Here is a 20,072-nt window from a genome sequence, read left to right on the forward strand (position 1 = left end):
TTCTTTTCATAACAACTTCTATGGATGGTGCTCTCCTTGATGCTCCTAAGGGCGTAGTCGTCAGAATCACCAACGCGTTACAAAACAACGTAAACTTGACGGTGCACTGCAAATCCGGCGACGACGACCTTGGGATGCAGACACTTCGTATAAATGAAAACTTTGAGTTTAATTTTCAAACAAGTATTTTTGGAACTACACTCTTCTTCTGCGGGTTTAAATGGTCGAATGAATTTCGTTGGTTCGATATTTTCACAGATAAGAGGGATGATTGCAGCAGTTGCTATTGGACTATAATTGAACTTGGGCCTTGCTTGTATGGTATTGACGGTCTCTGCTATCAGTGGAACAAGCATTAGCTTAAATTCCAATGTCAAGCTTACAATAAAGAATTCTTCTCAATTTTAGCCACGTTATCTTATGGGAGAGGTTTGTCAGAAGAAAAATAAAAATAATTATGTAATCCTCGTTCGTAATGAATAATCTGATTATTGTCAATTGCTATTCTTTTCTGCCATTCTTTTGCTATAAAATGCAATGTCTCAAAGTGAAAAAATAAAATAAAATAAAATCTGTTTACGCGAAGAGGAATGCTAGTAACCTTCTTTTTGGGACCTTCTCCCTTTTTTTCTTGACATGTGTCATTCTCCTTACACTTAAAACGATGTCATTAATTTATTATGCAAGCTAACTTTTGCTTTTCAAGTTTACACTTATTAAATGTATTCAATTTATCCAAAAAAAAAAATCACAACTTTCTTACCATCTTATTAATTTTTTTCTAACGTCAATTATTTTTTTTAAAGAAAATATATGCTTTTAAGAGGAAATGTCCCTTAAAAAAAAATTCATTTGTGTTATAAAAAAAAAAAGAAGACATTTCCTCTTTTTTGAAAAAAGCAGATATTTTCTTTAAAAAAATAATTGATGTTTAAAAATAAATTAATAAGCTGGTAAGAAAGTTGTGAATTTTTTTTGGATAAATTGAATACATTTAATAAGGGTAAAATTGGAAAGCAAAAGTTAACTTGTATAATATATTAATGACATTGTTTTAAGTGTAAGGAGAATGACACATGTCAAGCAAAAAAGAGAGAAGATCTAAAGGAAAAGGTTAGAGAGAAGGTTGCTAGCATTCCCCTTACGCGAATGTTGGAAATGGAAAGAGATCAAAATTCACATGGGAGTTTTGTGTCATGCCTTGGTCACCACCAACCAAATTTGTAGTCCCGCATTGGTTGTGTCTCTAACAGATATACATGTTCCAACATGTGTCAGTATGTCTATTTAAACACCATTAATCCTCATTCCATAAATAATATCGAATTCGCAGGACATAGCACTAAAATATTTGTGTGCATTTTCTGAGAGATAAGCACACATATTTCGCCAGTAAAAGAATTTCTGGTATGGCCGATATTCTTTTTCAAGGACATTGCAATCCAGCAAGCCTCTCTCTGCACAAAGAGTGAGTGTTTCATTACCGTTTGTTATTTAATTTCATGTTTTTATTTCATTCCGTATTGCTAGATTATTTATTTAATTAGTAGAATAAATAATCATTATAAAACTAATTGTTGCTCCGTCAACAATATTATCGGAAAACTATCCGCACAAGATCAAAATTTTTTTTTCCTTTTTTAACCAATAGATATATAATATATATTACAAACTAACATTTTAATGTACCAGAATATTATCAGAAAACTATCCTCACGAGATCAAAAGATTTTTCCTTTTTTGACCAATAGATATATAATATATATTACAAACCAACATTTTAATGTACCGGAAGGAGGAGCGTATACAGATGCTAAGGGGTTTCGTTTAAAATGTTAAATTTGACAGACCCCGATATGGTTCACCATAGTCACCCTAAGAAATGGAGATAATGGATGACGGTGGCTGATGGAAGTGATTAAGGTATGATATAAGAAGGCTGATGAAGTAATTGAATCGTGATTAGAAGGTAATTAACAATACTTAAGCTTATTAAATTTTAAATATACCCTATCAAATTTCTCAAAAATCATCAGGACTGACGTAGGTGATTAAGGCATGATGGAAGCTGACGGAGAAAATTGAGGCATAATTGAGAGCCACTCTTTTGATATAAAAGCACACAGTTGAACGTTCCCAGCAGTAGACTCTTAAAAGAACAAAAAAAGATAAAAAGAAATCCGAGTGCTAGAAAAATGAGGGGATCAACAATTCTGCTGTTGCTTGTCTTAGGGTTTATAGGCCAAAAAAGCAGCTGCATTGATATCTTCCCCGGAAAAAAGCACTTTGTGCGAATTGTGAACCAGCTCGAGAAGGAACAACTCGACTACCATTGTCGATCGGCAGACGATGATGTTGGCCTTCGCAGCCTTCTCCCCGATGGGGAGTGGGAGTTTGGATTTCGCAATGACTGCATCAGGACACACTGGGACTGTGATTTTTGGTACGCAAATTACAGTGCTCATTTTCGAGCGTTTGACTGGTATGATGATTTTTTGGAAAAATGTGGTGGGGCCCACTGCATATGGGCGGCCAGAGAGGATGGAATATCCTTGTATAGCATCACAGAGAACGAATGGTATATAGAGTTGGGCTGGACAGAAAACAAACCACACCTTTAAGAAGATATATGATGAGATGTGCCAAGCCATATGGTTTTGCTAGTTTTTTGTTTCTTTTGTTTTTTTTTTCATCATACGATAAGGAAAATGTCGGCCATTGGGATCTTTATTATTGTATGTAGTAAGAGGAAATGTTTTTGTTTTCATTGTTATTTCTTTTTTGCTCAGTCTTCTTTCTCATTCAAGTTCTTACTTTTTTTTCTTGGATCATGACTTAATCATGAGCAGAAAATGGGGTGTATCGGTAGATATAACGAAATAATAGTTATGATGTTTCTTTTTCTAATTAAACGAGTTCAAATCCTCTGCTGAACTGTAGTCCTTTATGTGTTGAATTAAGTAATTATATATGTCCAAACTACGTTATTTTAAGCGACTATTAAAATGTAATAGCATTATTGCTAATTTTTTAGTACAAAACTTTAAATGCTAGGGGCTTGTGGGTCGTCAATTAAGGTATGTAATGTAAGATTATTTCTTGGTTTGGGACTCCTCCCAAAATTATTAAGTAATGTGAGGCTGAGGTGAACTTAGAGTGGTGAAGGACAAGATAGCGGAGTGTGTAGTGTGAGGTTGATGAGTTATTATTATTATTAATTTTTTTTTTTTCTGATGGTTGTGTATTTAAGGGTAGTTTAGGAAGATAGTAGGGTTTTTTTAGAAATTGTGAAAATTTGAATTATAAGTTGGGGTGAACTTAGAACATGGGGTGACAAAGAGAAGTGTGTGGTTAAATAAAAAAACTCTATATTATCCTTCATGAAATAACATGTCTATGTCTATTTGCTCATTAAATAATTTTTTTTTTTGAAGCTCGTTAAATAATATTTTTCTTGAAGCTCATTAAATAATATTTAGATCAACTTGAAATTAGTTATTGTACGTAGTCTAAGCTTGAAACCCCAATATATTTTGGAATTCGAAATTTTTCAGAATTCGAGATACATTCTAATTCCAATCCAACTTTTTTCAGAATTTTCATATCGAAATCGGATTTCCAATCCAACTTGCAAGTTGCACCTACGTATGTATATAAAATGTATTGGACGTCACACCACATTTGTGAATTATACTGTTCACTTTCTGTCGAAACAATTTCTTCTAGAATATGCATACAACGTCGATAACATCTATATTTCTTTTGTAAGAAAAATATATTATAGATTTCCATTTGTAAAAAAATTAATTTTTAAAAAAAGAAAAAAAGTAGCGACCTGAAGAGCAGGTTTTCTTCTCCATTAGGTAGCAAAGCAGGAATCTCGGGTATCTGATTCGGGAAGGTTACGTACCAAAAAACATTTGCGTCCTTATTACATTAAACGTTTCATTTAAAATGCTTAATTTATATTCCGTTGTTACTTAAGATGTTTAAGCTGCATTCCGCTATACTATATATGAAAAGAAAGACAATGGTTTTGTGTGTGAGACTTGGGGAGAGAGTGAAAAATCTTTTTCGACTTCAAGCGATTGAGGGAGGGGGGTTTTACACAAATATAATTATAAAAGAAAAAAATAAAATGGGAAAAGGTTGGCTCGTTGAAACTGGGGAAGAGACCCTCCTTGCAAACAATGAGGTTTTGACACTTGTCAAAATTTTTGGTTCTGTTTTGTTGAAAATTTGTCAATGTTGCTTGAATCTGACAAGTGTCAAAACTCCATTGATTTTAAATAGCCAAGCCAAGAGAAAATCAAAGTTCATGGGGTGATTAAGGGATGAGGGTGGTTGATGAATCTGATGGGGAGAAATAAATAAGGCACATGATTGGATAGCTGATTACGCTTACTATAATTTGAATTATCCAATCAAATTCCTCAGAAATCAAGGGTGATTGCGCATGATTGAATAGCTAATTAAGCTTATTATGATCTTTCGAGTATCCAATCAAATTCCTCAGAAATCATGGCTGATTGAGATGATTAAAGGAGGTATGATATGTCTGCTGCTTAAATCAAATTCCTCAGAAATCATGGCTGATTGAGGTGATTAATTAAGCTGATTTAGACAACTGAGGCATAACTAGAAGACAATTAACAGTAGTTTAGCTGGTCATTTTTAGATTATACCCTATAAAAATTGCTCAATAACGACTATTGATGGCAATGATCAAGGCATGACTCTTGAGGCTGATGGAGGTTGATGGCAGTAAAATTCAAGCTCATGGAGAAAACTGAAGCATGATTGAAAAGCATATCCTTCGCTATAAAAAGCACACAGCAAGAGCGCAATGCACAGAGTGGACCAAATTATATGTCGACTACCATTAGAAAAATGAAGGGATCAACCCCAAGATGGCAGCTGCACTTTTTTTGGGTCTTGCTTGCCCTAGCCTTTGTTGGTCAAATTAGCTGCTTTAATCCGCATCCAATCTCCGGGAGAAAGCACTTCGTCCGTCTTGTTAACAATCTCCAAAACGGGCAACTTTTGGTTAAGTGTGGATCCGAAACTCCAGATGATCTTCTTGGTCAGCATCTTCTTGGCACCAATGAGGAGTATGAATTTGGATTTCGCATGAACCTCTACCGCACTAAATTTTACCGCTGTGATATGTCCTACTCCAATTACCATAATCGTTTCGAAGCATTTACCGCCACTAAACATTTTCTGGAAAAATGTGGCGGAGTTCATTGCATATGGAGGGCGCAAGAGGATGGGATATCCTTGTACAACATCAAGCATGATCAGTGGTCTCTGATGTACCGTTGGGAAATACGGAGAATTTAATAGATGAAGAAGATGATGAGACCCCAAGCTTAGCTTTCTTTCTGTGTTAATGTACCTAAACAAATAATTTGATATTAATGGTTTTGTTTCCCCATGTTATCTTGTTTTTTTTAATATAAGTCAGAGTCTAAACTACGGATCCAGATCCTTTGCTCTGATTTTCTCTGCCATGTTCTGCTTTTGGGGATTTAAAAGTTGATATATCATCCTTTAAAAAATAAAAAATAAAACCCTAACACACTAACATAATAGTTTTTTTCGAATTAACATCAAAAGACTCATAAAAGTTTGGGGTCATTCTCAATATGGGTCCTCGAGTTTTAATTTAATCATTTTACATCCAATGATTTTAAAATTTGACCAATTTAAGCCTTCCGTTAAGTTGACCGTATGGTCAAACGTTAATTGATAACGTGTCCATTGTCAGACCCACAAATTTCTAAAAAAATAAAAAATTAATTATATAATATAATAAAATCACATTTTTTTAAAACTTTTTAAAAAAAACCTCCCTCTCTCTCTGTGTCCTCTTCTCTTCCCATCCCCACCACCCCATCCCCATCCCCATACCCCTTCCCCTCCGATGAATCCAGCCACTCACACCTCCTCTCCAAAGCACAGCTCCGCCATTGACTGCTTATGTCCTCGCTAAAACCAAGTCCATCACTCCTCTCCTTTCACTCCGCCGCAGCACTGCCCACCCCTCTTCCTCATCCCCACCCCATCTCAAGGGAATGATAGTTTCAGTGCATGGGTGAAATGGATATCGAATGTTTTAGGCGAAAAGTGAGATGGGTATGGTGTTCTGATGAAGAGGGTGGCCATGGATGCCATTGAAGATTTGAATTAAGGCCTATTCTTTCTTGTCTCTGGCTCTGCTCAAAGTTCAAAGTATCAGAATTTTGATTTTGATTTTTGTAAAACAAAGTAGCAGATTTGGTTCAGGGCTAGAAATCTAGGCGTCAGAACTACCCTTGTCTAGATGAGATTTGATTTTGGAATGAGGGAAAACTGCATAGTTCTTAGGCAGATATTTAGGTGAAGCAAAAGAATTGGTATTTGACTAAGAATATGGGGTTTTAATCCTCATATCAGGTCCAAAAAGAATGTTCTTACTCTCTGATGAAAGAGAGACTTTCCCATAAACCTTTGACCAACAAAAGACTTTCCCATAAACCTTCACATCATCATTAAGAGAATCTATTATGCTTAACCCTACTTTACTGCTACCCCAGCTCCTCTGCGACCCATCATTGTTGGACCTTGGGGACCTAAAAGGGTTGCCCAAATTTGAAAACACCCTAAAATCTAGAGGAGAAGTTGGGCTCATAACTGAATCAAAATCTGTTAAACCCTTAGAACTCAACCCCACAAACAGACCATGAACACTGAAAAAATAGTTGCTTTTGGGATTGTGTCCCAAAACATTAGACCCAGCATCAGCAATTGGCAAACGACCCATTTGGTGTTGATTCCTCTGAATTGACCTGCTTCGCTTCCTCGGCATTATCTCAACTATCTCCCTTTTGGGAACCAAAAGCCCTCCTTTTCCTCAGCATTATCTCAATTGTCCCTTATATCAAAATTGAAAGACAAAGGATTATCCACTCTCTCTGTCTCAGCAACTTTTCCAAAATTTCACAAAACCAAAACCGTAACCTTTCTGAAACCTGTTTGAATTCAAAATTTTAGAGAGGGCAAACGAGTAGTAGATGGCGGAGCTACGCTTCGGAGAGGAGGTGCAGGTGGCTGGACATGTCAGAGGGTGAGTGGGGATGGTAGGAGAGCTTGGATGAGAAGGGGACGGAGAGATAGAGAAGTATATATATTTTTAAAGTTTTTTATTTTTATTTTTATGTTATTATATTATATTATAGGGAGTTTCACTAAAACACCCAAAATGGAAGCTGAAATTATAAAAAAAACCAACACCCAAAACACTTTATAAACACACCCAAAACTCATCATTACACACTCAAAACCCATTTATAAACACACCCAAAAAATATACAATTGTTGACTTTGGGGTTGATTTTGGGTGTGTTTCTATGTTTAAATAGTGTTTAGGTTTTTTTATAAATACATGTCTAGAATTGGGTTTATTTATAAATTTGTATATATTATATTATATATTTATTTTAGAGATTTGTGGGTCCCTTAATGGACACGTCATCAGTTAACGTCTGACCAAACGGTCAACTTAACGGAAGACTTAAATTGGTCAGATTTGAAAATCATAGGGTGTAAAATAATGAAATTGAAACCTGATGACTCATATTGAGAATGACCTCAAACCTTAAGGGGGTCTTTTGATGTTAATCCTTTTTTTTTTCTCTTGCTTCACGCTATGTCCTCTTCTCTTTTTTGCCTTCTTCCTTACATTCTTGCCTTTTTTTTTCCTTCTTCATGTCTCTGCCCCAAATCTTACCTCTCAGTAAGCTTTCTTTTTCCCAAACCTATATAATCATAATCCCTTCCTTTTTCCCTATCAAAAGAAGAAGAAAAAACTTTTCCTCCCATATCCATAGGATTTCTTTGTTGTTAATCAACTAAACACTTGGCTGAAATAACTTTTAATGTTGAATTACAATGGGGTTGAATCTGGCAAGGTGTGAGTCTCACATGAGCATTTTAAATGACATGGCAGTACATGTGTTACTCAACAGATGACTAGTAATATCCTAATACATTCTAATGTGTGTAATGCATGATTTACCTTTGAGGTGATTTGCATTTAGCCACACTTTGTCTCTGTCATAGTAGGCCTCTCCAAACTAGTCTAACCACTAATCAAACTTGAGCTTGATGATGTAGAGCAGCAAATACAATGTTTTCCAAAAAAGCCAAAAAATAAAATGAAAATGGTACTTAGGTGACGATGGGTAAATTTAATCACACAAACAAGACATAACAACACAGCAATCTTCACACACTTTAAACCTTGACCAAATACACATATGACTAGTCAACTGCTAGTCATGAACAATCACAATCAAGAGAACACACAGAGCATGCCACAATGTACCTGCAACCCTAGAAGATTACTAGTGACAACCTAGGCACTCAGAAGGACCCGTCAATCTAGGCATCCCCTGTGCTAGCAACAACTATGGTGAAAGTGTGTGAAATCATCATTATCATGTAAACATCAAACAGCAGATAAAGATGACTAGTCAACCGCGAGAACCCAGATGACTAGTCAACTATCAAGAACACAAACCCAGAAAATTTACAGATATGTAAACCAGAATTTGTTCACCCAGAAACCCACCATTGGGAAAAACTGGGGGTCATCAACCGACCAGGCAATCCACTAAGTAGAAAAAGATTCTTACAAAGAACACTAGCAAGCTCAAGAAATTCCTAGGTCTATTTAGGAAGATGAGCTATACCTCCTTTGTGCAATCTTCTTCTCCAACTTAGCAAAGCTTGAAGCTCAGTCCTTCATGGCAATGGCAGCTCCTTCTCCAGCTCGTTCATCCCATGACACTAGCTTGCAAGCTCCAACACAAACCGAAACCAATTTGGATTCAAAGGAGAAAGACCAATTTCTTCAAGAAACCATACTCTTGAAGAAATCAATCTTGAATCTGACCTAGATATAAATGAAAGATGATTTAAGTAGCTAGATGCAGATTTTGGGTTTCAAAAGCAGTTTTTCAAAAAGATATTAATTGGAAAAACTCATAGATGAAATATTTGGTTTTCTCTTGAGGAAGAAGAAGAGAAAGATCGCAAGCCAATCTTTCCAAAACTTCCTCCCCAAAAGAGACAACAGCCAAATGAGAAATCTCGTGGCTTTTAATGTCCAACGAATTCCTTAGGTCAGACAACCCACTTGGTAGCTGAGAGAGAGAAAGAATAAAAGGACAAAACAGTTTGTTATCCAGCTGGAAGCAAGGATGACTAGTTATCTGAGAAACGGATGACTAGTCATCATTTTATGAAGACTGTTTAATGTAATGATATGCAATGCTCAATACCTTCGTCAAATTGCTTGAGCCACCATAGAGCAGAGATTAGAGAAGAGCACCAATAAAAGTTTTCCTAATCTAGACTTGAGCTTGATAAATTACATTACACATCCTATTACAAAGTTGTCAAGGGAAGCCAAAAGAAAATAGTAAAAACCATACATTAACAATCTCCCCATTTTGGCTTTCCTTGACAACACACTCTCTAAGAACACTCAACCCAAAACCGAGACTAATGAGATGATGAAGTGAAAGTACCTGCAAGAACAACCAATCTTCCCGGCACAAAAACAAGCATATTATCACAGAAATTTTAAAACAATATGCAATGTGGGGTTGAGAGTGTTCTCCCCCTTGTTGATAAGGAAAGTGCAAAAAGGCAGAGAGAGAGAAACAACATATAAAAGGGATTAACCACAAAGTGATAGGCATATAGGAACAAGGTTAACAGCACATATTCATATATGGATGACTAGTCAAACAACAGTTGGTTAAAAACAATACAGAACATAGATTTATGACTAGTCAAATACTAGTTGTTCAAAACAGGACAGAACAACTCCCCCTATCACAATGCATAGACTACCCACAATGTGTTAACAAAAACAATCCCCCCTAGCAAAATGCACAGACTACCCATAAGGAGATTACAAAACAACTTCCCCTATCAAAATGCACAACCTATCCAGAATTAATCTTCCTAACAAGGACACAGCCAAGAAGCAACACCAAGCTAAAACACCAAAGAGCCACCAGAATCCACAGAGTCATCCGAGTCCTCAGCAGTGGCGAGGATCAGTGATATCTGCAGCAGCAGCAGGAGCAGTGCAGGAGTCGAAGTGGATGGAATGAGGCTCAAAAGATGTTGAATATACTCCTCCTTGGCAGCCAGTGAGCTCTGAGAGAGGCATTCTCGGAGGAAGGACGACACACAGTGAGAAAGGTTCGGAAACTTTCTGGCTAAGGCAGCAGAGGCCTTGCCATAAGGAGCAATGGGAGGATCCAGAGAGCAGAGGAAGAGGGGCGGGTTCTAGGAGCCCTAGGAATTGATTTGGATTGAAATCCACCTGTCAGTGGATTTTGATTTGGAGCGACGGTGGTAAGTGTGGAGAGGCTTGGAGGAAGACATGGTCAGCAGCGGGAAGAAATTTGGAAGAAAACAAATGGAAGAAGGCGAAGAGACCGAAGCAGTGAGAGGGAGAAAAAATCTGAAATGGAGACGAAGTCGGGACTGATGAACAGAGAGAGAGATAAGAGGCAAACGAAACTGCGAAGAAGAGGAAAATAAAAGGCCTAAAAAGGAAAAAGACGCAAACGACACGACCCAAAAAGAAAAAAACGCTCATAACCAAAAATGGAAAAAAATAAATAAATAACCGCCAAAACGAAAAATGAAAAAGACGCATCGGTTAGGAGACAAAGCGGATGACTAGTCAACCACAAGCAAGATGACTAGTCAACCCAGGCAAAATTGGCACAGGCAGAGCCGGATGACTAGTCAACCACAAATATGATGACTAGTCAACTAAGGCAATATTAGAAAGAACAGCAAAGCAAAACACCCAGATGACTAGGCAACCATAAGCATAGATGACTAGTCAACTAAACCAGCATTATGACAAACACCAAATAATATCGACCCTGTGAAAGACATGATTTTTAAAAAAAAAAAAATATATATATATATATATATATATATATAAGCATGAACCAGCACATATATCAAGTGATCAAAGTTGCATTAGCACAATAGTCTAAACCAAGTCTTCAACACATGAAGAAAAGAGAATGAAAAAGAAGAATAGTTTAAAACCATATGCAGTGTACATAGACAATCAACTCTGAGAGACAGGCAATGAGATGCAATTCATGCTATGAGACAAGGCATATTTAGGAAAGAAGGAGGTTTAGAGCCAAGGGACACAAGAGATGATATCTGATCTCTCTTGGAGAGACACGTATACACTGCATTCTTAAGACATGATCATAGTATGGGCTCACAGCAAAAAAATCAGCACTCTCTATTGACAAAATATTTGATGATTCATTTTGTGGTACTTGCACATCCCGAACATAAGTGCTTTGAATGGCCCAATTTTACGGCTCTTTGCTCTAGATTCTTCAATCAAACCACCTTATACCTTCCTAGAGCCGTGACTACATTGGTCACGCTTCCCTTTTTTGTTTTTTTAAATTTGAAATAGATTGGCTAAGAGAGTGAGACAAGCTAAGAAATAATAACAAGAACAGTCCAAAATGAAGCCGAGATACATGGCTCACCAAGAGGACAAGATAGCATGATTTTGGTCTCAACTAACAGCTCAAAAACAAGAAAAGGGATTATGCACAAGTCAAACAAAGCACAAAAACATTCAACATGCACACCAGCAGAGATGAGTGATATGAACAGTGACATATCAACATCAAAACACAAAAAAAAATTTGGACTTGACTAGGCAACTACAAGCAAGATGACTAGTCAACTGTTTTGAAGTGTGCTGAAGACAAGGAGCAGACAAGCTAATCAATCAATTGAGCAACAGCCAATGGATTGCCTAAGTATACCATGTTTCTGAAAGTCCAAGGCCTTGGTAAGTATATCTGCTAGCTGTTTTTCAGAGGGAACAAATTCCAAAGATAAAATTGTGTCTTCCACAAGATCTCTAATAAAATGGTGTCGAATGTCTATATGCTTAGTCCTAGAGTGTTGAACAGGATTTTTCAGAAACTGAGAATTCTCAAATTCAGAGCCATGGTCTGTTCTAATTCTAACAAGAGGCAGATGACTGGTTATTTTCTCTTTTTGCAAAAGGTGACAAACAGACTTAAAACTTTGAAAAGTTTCAGATTTCTCACGTAGAAATGAGACCCAAGTAAACCTAGAGAAATCATCAACCATGACAAGAATATATTTCTTTCCACCAAGAGACACGGTTTGGATAGGACCAACAAGGTCCATGTGAACAAGTTCTAGAATTACATTTGTTTGAATGTGTTTGACCTTTTTGTGTGACACTCTGACTTGTTTGCCTAATTGACATCCTTCACAAACATGCTCATCAGATTTTTCCAGCTTTGGTAAGCCACTTACTAACTCTCTCTTGGACAATTTATGCAAGTCTCTAAAATTAACATGGCCAAGCCTTTGATGCCACAAAGTACTTGTTTCATTTACAACCTTGTTGCAAACTACTTCTTTTGCATGATTGACACCATCAATGCAGAAGCAATTGTCCCTAGACCTTGCCACGCTCACAATCTCATTGCCACCTTTTCCAATGATTTTGCAGCCATGCTTGGAGAATCTAACTTCTACTATTCCATCATCACACAGCTGACTCACACTAATGAGATTGGATGTGAGACCCTCAACAAATCTAACATTCTTAAGCTCGGGCAGACCAGGGATACAAACAGTACCTTTTCCAACAACTTGAGATCTATGACCTCCACCAAAAGTCACAGTGCCTCCATCAAAGGGGATGAGAAATGAGAAAACATTTTTATCCCCAGACATATGTTTGGAACAGCCACTATCAAAATACCAAGAGTTGATATTTGAAGCAGCAAAAGCATTTAGCACAACAAGAGATTTGGTATGACCTCTTGCAATCCAAGTCGACTTAGGCACAATAGGAGAACTCATTTTGAGGGAGACAAGTTTGGCTATCTTAGTGACCTCATTCAGCAAATGATCAACTTGATCTTGCAAAGATCTGGAATTCCTTTTAGATTTTGGAGACAATTTTCTGGTCTTATCTTTGCTATACATATGACAGACTGGTCGAATATGACCAGTCAACCCACACCTGTGACAAGTTGGAACAAACTTAGGTTTCTTGACAACCTGCTGAACATCAAGAGGAACCGTGACAGAATTTTCTGATTTGACAAACTTAGTGGTATAATTAGACAAACTAGAACCAAAGTGATTAAATCCAAGACCACCTTTGTCCCTATGAAGTTTTCCCATATTCAACATTTTGTCAATTTTTGAAGCACCAATGGTCATAGATATAATCTTCCTATTTGCTTCATTCAATTCACCTAGGAGCTGTTTGTTTGAGTTCTGGAAACCAATGTTACTTTCCTTGAGCACATTAACTTGGTTCTCAAGGTTACTCCTAATTGACACAAGAGCATCAATTTCTTTTTCTAGAGACTCAAATTTGTCACTCAACTCCTTTTTGGTTTCTTTTAAGATGAGAATTTCATGTTGTAGATCTTGGTTATTTGCCTCAAGTTTGAGGCTCTCTTCTTTCAAGGACAAGGTCTCTTTAAACAAACAATCATATTTTCTTCCTAATGACTCGTATGACAGGTCATCTGACTCAGAATCAGATTCATCAGACATGGGCTGCACAGAGGCAACAAAGGCAACATGTTGGTCATCATCATCAGAGGAAGATGAATCATCTTGAGAGCCTTCACTTTCACTCTCACTCCAGCTCACTTTCATGGCCTTGTCCTTTCCTTTGGAGTATTTTTCCTGATTGTTTGCACAGTCAGCAGCATAGTGTCCAATGCCTCCACATGTGAAGCACTTGACAGATTTTCTAAAATCTTTCGTGAAAGGTTTGACATCCTTATTCCTCTCATTAAACCGATCAGTTGATGGTCTAAAATGTTTCTCACTCCCAGAGATTCCCTCTCTAGCAAACTTTCCCTTATCCTTAAGAATTCTCCTAAATTTTTTGACAAACAAGGCCATCTCATCCTCAAAACCTGAGGATTTATCACCACCTTTCGGAGAGGAAACATGCACTCCTTGAAGTGCAACACTTTTTGATTTTTTGGAGTCATTTTCTTCCATATTCAATTCCATCTCATAGGTTTTCAATTTTCCTACAAGTTTGCCAAGCTTAATTTCATTTAAATTTTGGACCTCCATGATTGCGGTTTTCTTTGCTCTAAACCTAGATGGTAGAACACGAAGAATTTTCTGAACAACAAGAAGCTCTTCAATGGGTTGACCTAGACTCATGGCTTCATTTGTGATCATCTCAACTCTTCCATAGAACTCAGAAATAGACTCAGATTCAGACATCCTAAGTTCTTCAAATTGTGCAAGCACCATCTGAAGTTTTAGGGTTCTAACTTGGTCATCCCCTTCATGAACCACCCTTAGTTTATCCCAAGCTTGTTTAGCATTAGGGATGTGTTGTATATGTGCAAATTGTGTGCTAGACAAAGCTGTAACTAAGGCATTTCTGGCCTTCTTGTTCGAATATGCAGCAAACACCTCAGCTTCAGTCCATTCTGACCTAGGCTTGGGCACAACCTCACCCTCAACAGTCTTGATCGGAGCAACCCACTCTTTTGTGAGATACCCACTTGCATACTCATCAAGAGCATCAAGGAATATCTCAAATTTTTCTCTCCATGCAGCGAAGTTATTGCCGTCAAAATAGGGAGGGGAGTTGCAAGATCCAGCAACTCGATCCCTTTCCATAGCGAGCACAACTAAACACCAAAACAAATCCTAGGATCTCTCTATTTTTGTTAAGAGCTGACGCTCTGATACCAATTGAAAATGGTACTTAGGTGACGAGGGGTAAATTTAATCACACAAACAAGACATAACAACACAGCAATCTTCACACACTTTAAACCTTGACCAAATACACATATGACTAGTCAACTGCTAGTCATGAACAATCACAATCAAGAGAACACACAGAGCATGCCACAATGTACCTGCAACCCTAGAAGATTACTAGTGACAACCTAGGCACTCAGAAGGACCCGTCAATCTAGGCATCCCCTGTGCTAGCAACAACTATGGTGAAAGTGTGTGAAATCATCATTATCATGTAAACATCAAATAGTAGATAAAGATGACTAGTCAACCGCGAGAACCCAGATGACTAGTCAACTATCAAGAACACAAACCCAGAAAATTTACAGATATGCAAACCAGAATTTGTTCACCCAGAAACCCACCATTGGGAAAAACTGGGGGTCATCAACCGACCAGGCAATCCACTAAGTAGAAAAAGATTCTTACAAAGAACACTAGCAAGCTCAAGAAATTCCTAGGTCTATTTAGGAAGATGAGCTATACCTCTTTTGTGCAATCTTCTTCTCCAACTTAGCAAAGCTTGAAGCTCAGTTCTTCATGGCAATGACAGCTCCTTCTCCAGCTCGTTCATCCCATGACACTAGCTTGCAGCTCCAACACAAACCGAAACCTATTTGGATTCAAAGGAGAAAGACCAATTTCTTCAAGAAACCATACTCTTGAAGAAATCAATCTTGAATCTGACCTAGATATAAATGAAAGATGATTTAAGTAGCTAGATGCAGATTTTGGGTTTCAAAAGCAGTTTTTCAAAAAGATATTAATTGGAAAAACTCATAGATGAAATATTTGGTTTTCTCTTGAGGAAGAAGAAGAGAAAGATCGCAAGCCAATCTTTCCAAAACTTCCTCCCCAAAAGAGACAACAGCCAAATGAGAAATCTCGTGGCTTTTAATGTCCAACGAATTCCTTAGGTCGGACAACCCACTTGGCAGTGAGAGAGAGAAAGAATAAAAGGACAAAACAGTTTGTTATCCAATTTGGAAGCAAGGATGACTAGTCATCTGAGAAACGGATGACTAGTCATCATTTTATGAAGACTGTTTAATGTAATGATATGCAATGCTCAATACCTTTGTCAAATTGCTTGAGCCACCATAGAGCAGAGATTAGAGAAGAGCACCAATAAAAGTTTTCCCTAATCTAGACTTCAGCTTGATAAATTACATTACACATTCTATTACAAAGTTGTCAAGGGAAGCCAAAAGAAAATAGTAAAAACCATACATTAACACAAAATAGCTAAAGCTAACCTAAGAGAAAGGCAATAATAAATCAAAGGACAAAATCAAGGATGCTGGAGGTGATTAAGGCATGATATGTTTCTGTGATTGCAGGCCTCTCCAAACTAGTCTAACCTAGACTATTTAAACTTGAGCTTGATGATTTATAGTATCAAATACAATGTTTTCCAAAGAAGCCAAAAAAACAAAAGCAAAAATAGCTGAAACTAACCTAATAGAAGGGCAATAATAAATCATAGGATAAAATCAAGGATGATGAAGGTGATTAATGTAAATGTATGGATTTTGTAATTTTCTTTTAGCTTCCCTTGACAAGTTTGCAATATGACAATCATTGTATTTTCTCAAGCTCAAGTTTAGATTAAGAATTTCATCCCTAGGTGTTCTTACCTAGCTACATTATGATGGACAACATTGTGTTTGACAAAGGTAAGTTTTGCATTGCATTAACCTATTCCTAAATATTATGACTAGTCATCCTTTCTCCGTATGACTAGTTATCATCCATATGACTAGTCATCCTTCCTCCATATGACTAGTCAACCTTTGCGTTAGTAAGATTTCCAGGTTACTGTTTTCAGCTGGATCCTATCCACTTTTTTGTCTTATTCTGCGAAATCTTCTGCTGTCTTGTACGATTCTAACCTAAGAATTTTGGAGTAAAAACGCATGCATTCCTTATTTGGTAGCCGTCACTTTTGTAGGCACGTTTTGGAAAGTTTCTCTATAAATTTTCTCTTCTTCCTCAAGTGTAACCTTCATATTTTTCATATTTGAGTTTTCCAAAAATTTTCTTTTTGAAAACTGCATTTGAAATATGAAAACCTCATCTTGCTAGATCAAACACTCTCTCATATATATTAGGTCAGATTCAAGATTGATTTCTTCAAGAGTATGGTTTCTTGAAGAAATTGGTCATTCTTCCTTTGAATTCAAATTTCCTTCTTGTTTGAGTTGGAGCTAGCCAGCTGGTGCCATGGGATGAAAGAGCTGAAGAATGAGCTGTCATTGTCATGAAGACCTAAGTTGCTGGTTTTGCTAAGCTAGAGAAGAAGATTGCACAAAGGAAGTAAAGCTCATCTTTCTAAATAGACCTAAGAATTTCTTGAGCTTGCTAGTGTTTTTTTTGTAAGAATCTTTTTGCTTAGTGGATTGCCTGGTCAGTTGATGACCACTAATTTTTCCCAATAGTGGGTTTTGGGTGAACAATTTCTGGTTTCCGTCTCTGTAAATTTTCTGGGTTTGTGTTCTTGATAGTTGACTAGTCATCGCATGATGTTCATCTGTTTTCTAGGTTTGTGTTCTTGCGGTTGACTAGTCATCATTTTCTGTTGTTTGGTGTTTGCTGGATTATGTTGTCTTCACACACGTTCACCATAGTTGTTGCTAGCACATGGGATGCCTAGATTGACGGGTCCTTCTGAGTGCCTAGGTTGTCACTAGTAATTGTCTAGGCTTGCATGTATATCTTGGTATGCTCCATGTATGTTATTCTTTGGTATAATTTATATTTGATAGTTGGTCTAGGTATAGAGTGTGTGAAGTTTGTTGTGTTCTTGGTTGAATTTCTTTTAAATTTATCTCTCGTCACCTAAGTACCAATTTCAATTAAGTCACGTGAATAGTGATTGTTCTAGCAATTGTTTTGATGCATTCTCATCCATTGTCATGGTAACCACTATTTACATGAGATATGAGGAGAGGAATTTGTATGGATTTTGGTGTAGGAAGTGAAGAATATGACTAGGTATTTATAGAAAGAAAAAAAAATCTGAATTTTTTGGTATATAAATTGGCCGCTTAAGTCACACTGACCTCAGCATGACATCAGCTTGCCTAGACAAGTCTTGCCTTTAGGCTTACCTAGTTTCATGGGCCCACTTCTTTCCATGGCAACTTTTCCTTGGTGATGGTTGTTTTTGGAACCTAGGCCCCCTTTTACCATGGCAAAAGAGGATGGGTGAAAGTGCTCTAAGGCATAATATATGAAGGGAATAGTTGAGCTTATTATCAAATTTCTCAAAAATCATGACTGATGGAGAAAATTATAAGGCATAATTGATTAGGAAACGGTTGATTCTTCTCTACATGCTTGGTATAAATATACGCCCCACATGAATTTGGGCCTGCTAAAAGTTTTAAAAAATGGTGGGTGGAAGATATGATTGTGTTTTTTCAAATTTACTTGGTTGGTGTGAAGATAAGGTAGGTGGAGAAATAGGACAACTGGTGGAAATAGCAGCACTCTTTAGAGAAAGAGATCATAAATCCAAACAAAAAAGAAAATTATAATTCTCCCCTAAAACGGAATTGAATTAACAAACCAACCAAATAGATATTTACCTTATAAAAAAAAACCAAATAAATATTTACATACATTTGTTCTCTTGCTGTAAGAACAGATGTATATAAATAGCTAGAGTGTACATAGTGGGATCAAATCATATCGAGGATAAGCAAAATGAAAGGAAAAACTTCACGGGTGTTGTACTATTTTCTGCTCTTGGCTTCATTAGCCTTCAAGCCAAGTTCCTGCTCCAGTACTTTGTCAATTGGGAAAAAGTACTTTGTGCGTATCGTCAACGATCTGGACAACAAACCACTTGACTTCAGTTGTAAATCTGGTGATGATCAAATCAATCGCAGTCTTCCTACTGCTGGATCACAGTTTGAATTTGGATTTCGACTCGGGTTTACGACTCAGTTCAATTGTGACCTGCGGTACTCAACTTACCATGCTATGATTATTGCGTTTAGAGATGACGAGGCTCTTCTTAATGATTGTGGTGGAGTGCATTGCATATGGAGTGCGAGAGAGGATGGAATATACTTATATAGGATCAAGCATGATGATTATATAAAGTCGTATGACTGGGAAAAGCAAATTCAAACATGAAATTTGTCGGGCCTTGAGTTCTGATATATTTGTACTCAAAATAAATATAATAAAGGGATTTGTTTTTGTTTAGATTCCTCTTACTTTTTTATTCAATTTCTATAGCTTGGTTTTGTTTTGGAGTCTGATCAAGACAGTGAGTCTGCTGAACAATCAAATTTTTCATCTCTCGCTCTCTTCTTATTCTTAATGTCTTTATCTCTCCTATGCACTAGTAATCCAACTTGTCAGTATGATTATCAATTTCAAGTTTCGTTTTATTGATACTGGATATCAATTTCAAGTTTTATTCTATCATTGCAACTTTCAAGTGTTGGTGCATCTGATTTGGTATGTTTCAAGAGCAATTTCCATGGGGCTTTTTTCTTTTGGGAGTTTCATTATTATGCTTAATATAGGAGCCCAAATTATTATATAAAAAAACCTACATTAAATGAACTTTAGAAACACACCCAAAGCCCATTTACAACATAACAAAGAGACTTTGAACTTCCTATAATTTATAAAACAAGCCAACCTCAAAAGCTCACAAATAAAGCCAAAACAAAAGGGTAAAATCGAAAATTAGTATATTAAGTAAACTCAAAAATAGGACAGCTGGCAATAGTAGGGTTTTTTTTTTGGGTTGTTGTAGAATTCAGTATTATTATTTGATTTTGAAAGAGTTATTTGGTATTAAAGTTGAGAGAGAGAGAGAGAGAGAGAGAGAGAGAGAGAGAGAGAGAGAGAGCTTATGACTTGGGAGCACATCAAAGGCGAGAGCCAACCAACTAACACCCCATTGGTATGAAAAAATTATCTTAATGAGGAAAAAAAGTCCGGTTGGCGTTCGTGTGGTATTGAACTAATTAAAAAGCTAAAAGTAAAATATATATGCGACCTCACCAAAGAGAAAATTTACCATATATATCCATATCTAGCCTATTTATGTGGCTTGCCAAAAGAATCTGAGAACATATGCATGCATGCTGGGCTGGATGATCAAAAACTCGAAACAGCTATAGGTTTAAAATTAGGAACATTTTTTTCTTATT

At 36.8% G+C, this 20,072-nt stretch overlaps 2 protein-coding genes across 2 annotated transcripts; one reads left to right on the forward strand and one right to left on the reverse strand.

The window, feature by feature from the left end:
* Positions 1 to 11,841: 11,841 nt before the first annotated feature.
* On the reverse strand, positions 11,842 to 14,769 carry LOC148920013 (uncharacterized). The gene is made up of 3 exons (XM_089044517.1): positions 14,175 to 14,769; positions 13,637 to 14,060; positions 11,842 to 13,441 (listed from the first exon to the last, which is right to left on the reverse strand). The coding sequence occupies exons 1-3, from the start codon at positions 14,767 to 14,769 to the stop codon at positions 11,842 to 11,844; spliced, it is 2,619 nt and encodes an 872-aa protein (XP_088900643.1).
* A 3,834-nt stretch (positions 14,770 to 18,603) lies between these two features.
* LOC107880375 (S-protein homolog 23-like) lies at positions 18,604 to 19,038 on the forward strand. The gene has a single exon (XM_016791689.2). It carries the CDS (start codon positions 18,604 to 18,606, stop codon positions 19,036 to 19,038), a length of 435 nt encoding a protein of 144 aa, XP_016647175.2.
* The last annotated feature ends 1,034 nt before the right edge of the window (positions 19,039 to 20,072 follow it).

The sequence above is a fragment of the Prunus mume genome, linkage group LG2 (assembly GCF_029339155.1).
Source record: "Prunus mume cultivar Tortuosa linkage group LG2, ASM2933915v1, whole genome shotgun sequence".
Taxonomy (NCBI): Eukaryota; Viridiplantae; Streptophyta; class Magnoliopsida; order Rosales; family Rosaceae; genus Prunus; species Prunus mume.

What these genes read in the sequence shown, in the direction of transcription:
- LOC148920013 (XM_089044517.1), bottom strand. Translation starts at nt 14,769, where the DNA reads ATGGAAAGGGATCGAGTTGCTGGATCTTGCAACTCCCCTCCCTATTTT. An exon ending in TTTAAATGAAATTAAGCTTG is followed by an intron (nt 14,061 to 14,174) that starts GCAAACTTGTAG and finishes CCTCTCCGAAAG; the next exon opens with GTGGTGATAAATCCTCAGGT. An exon ending in GATTCTGAGTCAGATGACCT is followed by an intron (nt 13,442 to 13,636) that starts GTCATACGAGTC and finishes TGTGTCAATTAG; the next exon opens with GAGTAACCTTGAGAACCAAG.
- LOC107880375 (XM_016791689.2), top strand. Translation starts at nt 18,604, where the DNA reads ATGAAAGGAAAAACTTCACGGGTGTTGTACTATTTTCTGCTCTTGGCT.